This window comes from Hermetia illucens, chromosome 2 (assembly GCF_905115235.1).
Source record: "Hermetia illucens chromosome 2, iHerIll2.2.curated.20191125, whole genome shotgun sequence".
Taxonomy (NCBI): domain Eukaryota; kingdom Metazoa; phylum Arthropoda; class Insecta; order Diptera; family Stratiomyidae; genus Hermetia; species Hermetia illucens.
In genome coordinates this window covers 125,856,853-125,866,616 of record NC_051850.1, presented here as the reverse complement: position 1 = coordinate 125,866,616, position 9,764 = coordinate 125,856,853, and the positions used below count along the sequence as shown (strand labels likewise).

Below are 9,764 nucleotides of genomic sequence, written 5' to 3'. Positions count from 1 at the left end.
CTTTAGAAGTCTGTTGCGAATAGTGGACATGTTCAGTCGTGATATTCGGATGAAATAGACAAGTGTCGAAACCAAGCCCTCCGCAAAGGTCATCACAAGTCGCATACCGGACATAGCATTGGTGGCCTCCATATCCAAGGCATGGCCGAAACAAACTTCTACAACTACTTAGGAATTCTGCAAGGAACCCATGCTCGGGTTGGTGATCGGAAGGATGCTCCGCTGTCCGAATTCCTGCGACGTGTAGAGCTGGTACTAAAATCACATCTCTCAGGGAAGAATAAAATAAGCGCATTGAAGGTATTTGCTATCCCTTCACGGGTATGTATTCTAACCGATCTGTAAAACGGCCAGCGGCAGATACGGACTACTATGTCCAAATTCCGAATGCATCATCTAAACCCTGTTGTAGAGCGGATGAGCTTACCACGTGATATCGGAGGTAGGGGCGTGGTTGACGTGGCAGGACAATATTACCGCCAAGTCGACTCGCTACGCGCTTATTTTTACAGCAAAGAACAAGGGAGTCTCTTGCATGCGGCTGTCTGTAAGGCGGACTATGGACTGACTCCACTTAACTTGAAGGATCGATCTTTCAATCCTCTGAGTGCGGTGGAGTCGGATCAAGAGGGGATCGATGAATGGAAGTCGAAGGCAATGCACGGTAAACATGTGAATTTTAGCAGTTATTTGTCGATTTGCATTTGTCGAACAGATGACTGTGTGCTGGAAAGTTCCTTGCTGAGACGGAGGGATTCATGTGTGCCATTCAGGATGGTCGCTACCCGAGCTTATAAAAAGCTCATAATCAAAGAGCGGATGGTGAATGACCAGTGCAGAATCGGTGGTTCGGCGTTAGAGACGTTGGACCATCTCATTTCTAGCTACACTGTAATGACACCGGTGCAATGCACGAACACGGTGCACCAAAACCTTACCTACTAGCATGGCCTGATCACAGGAACATGTCCGGTTTACCGGTATGAGCCGCAAGCAATAGTTGATAGTTCTGCTTACAGCATGTATTGGGACCGGCAAGTTCTAACTGATCGCCATACACCATATAACAAGCCTAACATGTTAATTGCCGAGAGGGGTCGCTCCGCATATATTATTGATATTGCTATCCCCCATAATAGCAGCATTGCATGGAAATACGTGAAGAAGATGAACTACGAGCCACTGGCTCGGGAAATCAAAGAAATTTGGCGTCTCGAGAAAGTGGTTGCAGTTCCCATAATATTGTCAGGTACAGGCATTGTACCGAAATCCCACACGGCTTCCCTTGACGTTCTGGGACTCTCACACAGTCTGGTTCAAACCATGCAGAAATGTACCATACTGCATACGTGTTCTATGTTGCGGGGGCTTGTCGATGGATTCTCTCATTAGGCTACTACCGGCCACCCCCACCAGCGCCCTTTTATCTTTTAAGTAGGTAAGATCGTCCGAGCCTAAATGCTAAGCACTTAGTGCTAGTATCAGGGGAAATCCGGCATCTGCCGAAATTGTAATAACTCGGGAAAAATAACCAGGATCTGAAGTGTGTGAAAACATTTCATTGAAGACCGTAGCGCCCGAAGAGTCGGTTATGCAGACGACGTTGCGGCACTTGTTGCCGGACGCACTGTTGAGCAGGCACAAAGCAGACTTGGCATATTGATGCGACGGGTAAGCGGATGGATGACTGCTCACGGTTTCAACCTTGCGCTGGAAAAAACCGAAGTAATCATCCTGACCAGAAGGAGAAACCCGGACCTGGGCCCATATCGATCGGCGGACTATAGAGTCAAAATCAGCGATTAAATACCTTGGTTTAATGCTCGACTCGAAGATGAGCTTCTTCGAGCAAATCAAAGCAGCAGCGGACAGGGCTGCAGCTGGAGTCGCAGCCTTGAGTAGGCTAATGGCGAATGTCGGGGGCCCTATATCAACTAGGAGACGTCTCCTCATGGGAGCAACGCAGTCGGTTCTTCTCTATGGTGCGGAGGTATGGGCTGATGCCCTTAACAAGGAGGTGCATCGTAAACCCTCGCTCAAGTGCAAGGCGGGGAGCTTATCGCACCGTCTCCGAACCGGCTATGATGGTGATCGCGGGAGTGATCCCCGTTGCCCTCCTTGCCAAGAAGCGCAAAGCTATCTACCGCCGTAAGGGCGAAAACTTAAAAGAGGTGGTTGCTCGTGAAGAACGTCAACGCGCCCTTACCGAGTAGCAACTTTCTTGGCAAATGAGCCAAGGGGCAGGTGGACTGCGCGGCTCATCGACAAATTAGACTTGATTACTTCCTTACCCAACTTCTAAGTGGGCATGGAGGTTTTCAGTCTTACCTGCACAGGATTGGGAAGGCGCGATCTCCTGATTGTGTGTTCTGTAATGGAGTGGCGGACGACGCTGAACACACTTTTTTCTCTTGCGAGAGGCGAGACGGCCTTCGCCAGCAGCTTTATGCTGGCTTTATGCAGCCAGCGTGCTGTTGCGAGAGTCCAACACTCTGTGCGTAAACGCATTCACCTACCCTACTCTCAAAAAAAAAAAAGACCGCAACGGTGCACTATAGGATTCAGTGCCCTGTAGGAGGCAATGTGGTCAGCATTGTGCTTCCTCGAGATTATTACCCCGATTTACGGTTGAGTTGAACCGCGATACAAATCCCACTATCACCAGTGAGATTTGAGCCGCGATTTCTGCACGACAACCTAGTGCTTTAAGCGGGTCATCCCGTGTGTCGAATTCGCGGAATTGATTTTTTTTGCATCAATTGTATCTAGATATAGTGTAGAATATATGAGCAAAGTGATTTTTTGATATTCGGAGTCATTCGGAAATTATAGTGTTAAACACGTGATAAGTCACATGCCAGATTTATGTCGCCGTAAAAAGCTGGTATTTATCGATCCGAATGACTTCGCTAAAAGGACAAAAATTTAAGCCAAGGCTGTTCATGTGTTTCTTCCAGAAACCTAAGGTTTATGGATTAGGTATAACATATTAAGGTTCAGTTAAGGTTTTATGGCTAAAAGTCGCATTCTACTTTTCAAATGCGTTTTTCTCGAAGCTGCATGTTGAAAATCGGCTGCCACCATAGCCCAAAATCTATCCAACGAAATTCTTTGAAAATTTCACGACTTATTCAGAACATTTTTCTACAGTCCGCAAACTAGGATAATTGCGATTCATTCAGTAGTTTTTTTTATTCATTGAAGAAGCCGTGAAAAAACACCAAAATTCGCAAAAAAAAAGTTGAACACGGCACCAAAATTTTAGCTTTTAATATTTTTTAATAATCCTAGTTTGCGGACTGCAGTTGAGTCTGTACGTTAAAATGCCGTTTACTTTTTTCTTTAAGATGATCACAGCTCCCTCTAGTTTGGCAGCAGAAAAATATCTTCTTTTGGAGATGGGTGCATAAATTGCTCTGTATTTCATTAACCAACTATGCGATTCGCGTGGAAAAAATACTATGCACGCTCAAGATATTAATAAATCTGTGGTGAAAAATTCGTATTTGTATCTTTATCCAGTTCTTCACAAAAAATTTCAAAAAAAAGCCAAAAAACGGCCTTTACACGGGATGACCCCCTTAACCACTGAGCTATGCGCGCGCACTGTTTCCATTAGGTACCAAATAGAAACCGGAACAAAGTTTCACATTTGCCGGCAGTGACCGTAACAGAACCGAATGGAAACGTATACATGTGAAACAAACCGTTAACATCAGAATTTTGTGCTGAAGTGCTCCGTTTGCAGGTAGGTTACATCAGATTAAGTAGCCGAAATCCTATTAATATGGGATATTCTGTGAGACGAGTGATCGGGTACAAGAGAGTTAATGCCCCTCCCCCAACTCGATTACCTTATTTTCAGCTATCTTTTTGGTTTTCCTGAGCCTCAAATTTGGTTCGTCCCCGTTTATTTCGCATTTGCTACACAATTCCAAACATTTTTCTATTCACTTCATATACGTATTCTTCTCTCTACTCGTTCAGGTTTAAGACACACATGTTTTCAAACCAATAATTAATGCCTTTTCCACGCCAATAATATTAACATCAGAGTCTCCCGCCGACCTGAGCGTGAATTTAAAGACCTTCTGGACTTACCTCATATCAATTTGATCAAAAGTGATTTTTATTGCAGCTTCTCTGGCTTTTAACCGAATTGTATTATAATATTAATATTGGCATCGCGACTTCTGGGTTATGAAGTTATATTCATTTATCAGTCACAGTTTCCCGATTTTCCCGATTTTAAAATATATTCTTTTCTGCACTTTTACTTAAACGCAACTGCAACATTTTCGTAGCTGAGGGTTGCACTTAGCAAAACAAAATATAAAATTCAAACACAACTGAATTCACCAGAAATAAATTAAAACGACAGAAAGTTTTTATTTAATAGAAAAGTTTTGCTTACATGGTGTATAGAGAGGTGTCATCCTCACTATGACAGAAGACTCTTCATTTTACCTGGGAAATTTTGAATAGCTGTTGAAGAATCTATATGGATAAGTATGTAACTCACGTAATATATTGCAGATTCCGTAGTTCCTTTTGCCAAGTTTTGTTAATCGTTTTCGGCTATTGAATTTCAACCACACCTACGCACCATAGCCTACAATCCTCCTCTATTCTATTCTCTTGTAGAACGAAAACGTTTTCTACAAATCACAACCGACCACACTAAAATCCTATGTCAATGCGAGTTACAATAAATAGTAAATATTCTATCTTACGCCTGTAATCATTTCTGTATTTGGATTTATCCTTCACTGTTACAGTCCATGGAGGCAAAAGTAAAAGTTATTTACAAGTTTGAAGAGTAACACCGGAAAGCCGTTTTTCATTTCGCGACGACCCTTCATCCGTAATTGTCATTGAACGTATCCACTAGCCAGACGGCCATTCCACTGAACCGTATGTGTAATTGCTTGCCAGTCATCCTTAGGATTTGCTGTCAAATTTTTCAAAATCTTCTCTGCTGTCACAGTCGTAGTTTTTTTTAGAAAAGAGACACGTTTTTCATTTTATTTTAAAAGAAGTAAATACCAATTTCCTTGTCAAAAAGATGGCAGTTCGTAGCATAAATGATGAAGCCCACTTTCAAGCTGAACTTTACGCAGCAGGGGTTCGTTTGGTTGTTGTCGATTTCACCGCAAGCTGGTAGAAATTATCACAGATAAAAGTTAGTTTAACGAGGTACTAAGTTAGGAATGTTTTCAGGTGTGGACCATGTCGAGGAATTGCTCCGCTTTTCGAACAGCTTCCAAACAAGTATCCGAAGGCAATTTTTCTAAAAGTTGATGTTGATAAATGTCCGGAAACTGCCTCGATGCAAGGAGTATCTGCGATGCCAACGTTCATATTTTATAGAAATAGGGTAAGCTCTCTGCCTTTGTTTCGAATCTTCTGATGGCATTCCTACCCTCGGCGTGCTTTGTGTTACTACTTTCAGTCTAAGATAGATATGCTGCGAGGTGCGGATATTCAAGGGTTAGAAGCAAAGATCCAGGCCAACATTGGATCGGGAGACGAAACCGGTGAAGACTACGGCCAAGGCTTGGTAAGAAAAACTTCTTTATTTAATTGCTCAGCTCACAAGGATTACTCATTTCAGATGGAACTAAATACATTCATTGACAAAACGCAATGTGAATGCTTGAACGAAAGTGACGACCATCCTCTCGCGCACAGCTTTACCCAGACTGGCGGATATCTCCAATCAGACTGCGACGAACAGCTGATCATGTCTATCACATTCAACCAAGCAGTGAAAATCCACTCGCTGAAATTCAAAGCTCCTTTACAACTAGGGCCCAAGGACATCAAAATCTTCATCAATCAGCCACGCACCATTGACTTCGACATGGCGGAAACGTGCACTTCCGTTCAAGACTTATCGTACGAAAGTCCTCCTTTACGTATGAACTGCAGAAGATTTCAAATCTTTAAATCATTTCAGATTGACACCAACCGATTTGGAAGGAAATCCTGTCAACTTGCGATACGTAAAGTTTCAAAATATCCAAAACATTCAACTTTATGTGAAGAACAATCAAGGCGGCGGGGAAACTACACAAATTGATTATTTAGGATTCATCGGATCACCGATTGTTACGACGAAAATGGAAGACTTCAAACGTGTGACCGGTAAAAAGGGAGAAAGCCATTGAAGAGTAGGTTGAGCGCTAAACTGGGTTGGATATTTCTTGTTACTTCTATTCCATTACTTGTTTTATACAAAATCTGGCTTTGTTTCGAAATTAACCACTCTCGAGATCAGGCGAAACCGAACTTCACACAATAAACGAATGCATACGCGGCAACACCATCCTTGCGGGACTAATACATTTCTAAAACTGAACGATTTCTAAGCAATTATAAAATTAAGTAATAAAATTCTATCGCTAAATAAAAGTGGAAATTTGATTCTAAGTGAAAGTGACTCCCTGTTTCCGGCTGAAATAACAATACGTCGAGGATGGAAAAGATCGTATCGTGTACGTGTTGCTGACGTTCCCTCTTCTGGTGACCTGTATTTGGTAAATTTTGTGGATATATGGGAACTATGAAATCCCCCTCATGCATGTGAAAAAGCAGTGTTTTTTTATCAAAATATGGTTATTCGAACGTTTATGGAAGGACTCAATTGGTACTTTTTAGCTTTCCATATTAGCTGGAAGGGAAGGAAGTTGGAACAGGTCTCACATAGAATTCTGGATGAGTGCAACTGATAGTACGAGGAATAATATAGTAGATCGTGATTTTCTAAGTTTTCTCAATTTATTGCAGCCTTAAGGCATACGTAGAATAGAATCTACACTGGGCGTCATTTAATGATGGTACAAATTTTAATGGTGGATAGTACCACTTGTTTGAAGAAAATTAGGCCCGGGAATAGAGTTATAGCATTTTTCGTGAACAGTGTCCAAGAGCTTGATCTTCCCGAAAAAAAAAAATCACAATTATCCACTCCCTCAATCATTTAATCCCAGATTTGATACCATCTTCGAAAACTACACAAAATTTCCTATAACTGCATTGCAAATGTCATCATCCCTTCGAAGATATAACTGTTTACATTTTAAAGAAACTTCAAAATGGATTTTTTAGCTAAATTTGAATATACATTATTGTAACGGTACTTAAAACTTACAAATCTGCAAAGTTGATAAAAGTTGCCTAATTATGTTAACTTTCAATTGACATGTAAAAATTATGGGATTGGTTATGGAAAATTTCGGAACATTAGGTATTAAATGAAAGGAAACGTCGTCTTGATATGGAGAAAATTCACTAAATATGATAATTTTAAGGACAAACAATGGAGAATTAATGCGCCAAAACACTAGAATTAACCATATTATACGCATATAAGTGGCTCCATATAGACCACGTTCTTTCATTTAATTCCATATATATCCATTTACAAGAAATTTAATATAGTTTCCGAAAATGGTATCATATCTATATCTGGGATTGAATGATTGAGGGAGTGGGAAATTCTAATTCTTTTTGGAAGGTCAAGGTTTTTTATACTATTCACGAAAAACTCTATAACTCTGTAACGGTAAAAGATAAGATGCCCATTTCACCAATTTTCCTCAAACAAGTGGAACTATCCACCATTAAAATGTGTACCATCACAAACATGACAACCTGTTTATATACTGATATATATCAGTGTCACAATAAAATGAACCGCCTGAAATACTAGGAGCCTATACAGTGCTGTAAATGCTTGAAGGTCCAACCATATTTTTGGTCATTTCTCAGAAGCCAATGAAATTTTGAACTTCACCAGAAGATAGGCGGAGGAGTACAGTAAAGACCCACAAAAGTTATAATATACGGAAAGGTTAACTAGGCTTCCGTCACCACAGTAAACTCTACACAGTTATATGATTTGCGGTTTTTCGCCGGACCAGAGACAACTCGTCAGATGCTGCCTCACCTCTGCACTGGGAACAGCGTAACCGAAGTAGCTACAGAATGATATTTGCTGCCTTATATAAGTCAAAAACGACATATATGAATTATAACGAGAACAAAAACCGCCCAGTAAAATCCCGGCCTAAGCCGGCAGAAGCTAAACAAAAATCTACAAAGTTAATTTTTTCATTAGTTTTTCAAAGTTCTTATTTCAATTTGGTGTTGTGTCGCTTGTCATTGTTTAGTTGTTTGCAAGAAACAATAAAAAGTTAATACAAACATGTACACTTGCTTTAATTCCTATGATGGCGTTGATGCGTTTAAGGTTGCTTATTCCTTGGTCATTTTTGTCTTATTGCTGTATTCTCATTCTCGGAGGCGGACGGCTTGTTGGAGCGTGCTTTTGCGTGTTTCGTTTTTCTAGCGAAGTTCATGTCGGTCTTATTCCCGTACTTTTTATACGCGTAGGAAGTGCCCTGAACCGGGTTCCATTTATTTAAAAAATACCTTTAGTGAAATGGTTTTTACTTATTTTTCAATCCAGGTGTTATAGTGTTGACTCTGTCCTTCAATTGATTTTGTTTATTGATATTGCGTCCCAATTATTTTATATTGCTTAAACTTTTTTGATAATTATTTAGGAGAATGAGGCCGCCTGATCCTCCACCTGAAAAAGTGGAATCTCAAAAAAAGAGAATAAAGTGGTGAAGGCCAAAACTGCGGCTACCGACCCTAAAACAAGAGGAGCAACTGATTTGGACTTTACGCCCGCTCAAAAAAGTTTCATTCGGGAACTGTTCCGAATCCCCTTGTTTCCAAACCAGGTCTTAAAGAATTGCTTAGCGAAGCCACGACTAGTGTTGCAGATTCTGTGGTTGTCAACCGCCCCTCAGCCGCTAAGACAGTAAGTACAAACCTCCCCGACATTCCTCCGCACGCACTAAACCTTAACACTGCTAACAATTACTGTGAGAATATTATCTTCCTTACCGTGAGGATATTATCTTTCCATCTTTGGAAGCTGGGCCTCCCAATCCGCTCCCACAACCCTTAGTAAATATGTTGGTTTCAGAGAGGCGGAAATCCCGTTAATGTATGACAATGAACTTCAGAGGAAGAGTTTCCAAACTTCAGCTGAAAGAATAAAAGGATGCGATTAAATCTGAACTCCCTACAGCTTCATCGTGAGGTAAGATCTTTTAATCTCCATAATGTGGTTCATTTTGCACGCTTGAAGGAGCGTGAAAATCCTCTTTAAAGATGCAACTAGTCCTAGCAGCCTGGTCCAAGATATTAGACTGACCTTCCTGGACTTCAGGGCCTTCATACCATTTAGATTCGTTTCCAGATATGATGTTGTCAAGAACATCCCGCTTAGTTACGACAGGGAAATAATAACTAACACTCCCTCTTCGGTCAAAATTATTAAGGTGTAGAGGTTATCCAGAAGAGGTCGCGATCCAGATGGTGAAAAACTTCCCTCGTCTACCGTGAAAGTGACCTTCCGGGGAAACGAGTTACCTAACCATATATTGTTCTCCTACAGGAGAGTGGAGGTGTCCTATTTTAAACTTAGGGCTTAGTGCCTTCCATCAGTCCTGTTGGTGTCATCGTGGATGGTATCAGGAAAACCTATTAGTTGCGTCTCTATGGATTTAACGTGAGCACCAATCCAGTGGATTTAATCCCCCCGCAGATTGATTTTATGACCGCAATCAGAGCTCCGGTGAGACAAGTACAACGATACCAGTCTATAGTGAGTGGGCGGCTAAGTATTATTCACAGTGGTGAATGCAAGATCTACCTAAACCGCACTTTGGAGTATGGCACCCGTG

The 9,764-nt window shown here is 41.3% G+C and overlaps 1 protein-coding gene across 1 annotated transcript; it reads left to right on the top strand.

The window, feature by feature from the left end:
• Positions 1 to 4,927: 4,927 nt before the first annotated feature.
• Positions 4,928 to 6,414, top strand: LOC119649475 (thioredoxin-like protein 1). Its single transcript, XM_038051636.1, has 5 exons — positions 4,928 to 5,160; positions 5,221 to 5,377; positions 5,453 to 5,560; positions 5,615 to 5,898; positions 5,960 to 6,414. The coding sequence occupies exons 1-5, from the start codon at positions 5,066 to 5,068 to the stop codon at positions 6,168 to 6,170; spliced, it is 855 nt and encodes a 284-aa protein (XP_037907564.1). The 5' UTR covers positions 4,928 to 5,065; the 3' UTR covers positions 6,171 to 6,414.
• Positions 6,415 to 9,764: the final 3,350 nt, after the last annotated feature.

Coding starts and splice junctions, on each gene's coding strand:
- LOC119649475 (XM_038051636.1), top strand. CDS start 5,066: ATGGCAGTTCGTAGCATAAATGATGAAGCCCACTTTCAAGCTGAACTT. Junction 5,378..5,452: donor TCATATTTTATAGAAATAGG/GTAAGCTCTCTG, acceptor TACTACTTTCAG/TCTAAGATAGATATGCTGCG. Junction 5,561..5,614: donor AAGACTACGGCCAAGGCTTG/GTAAGAAAAACT, acceptor TACTCATTTCAG/ATGGAACTAAATACATTCAT.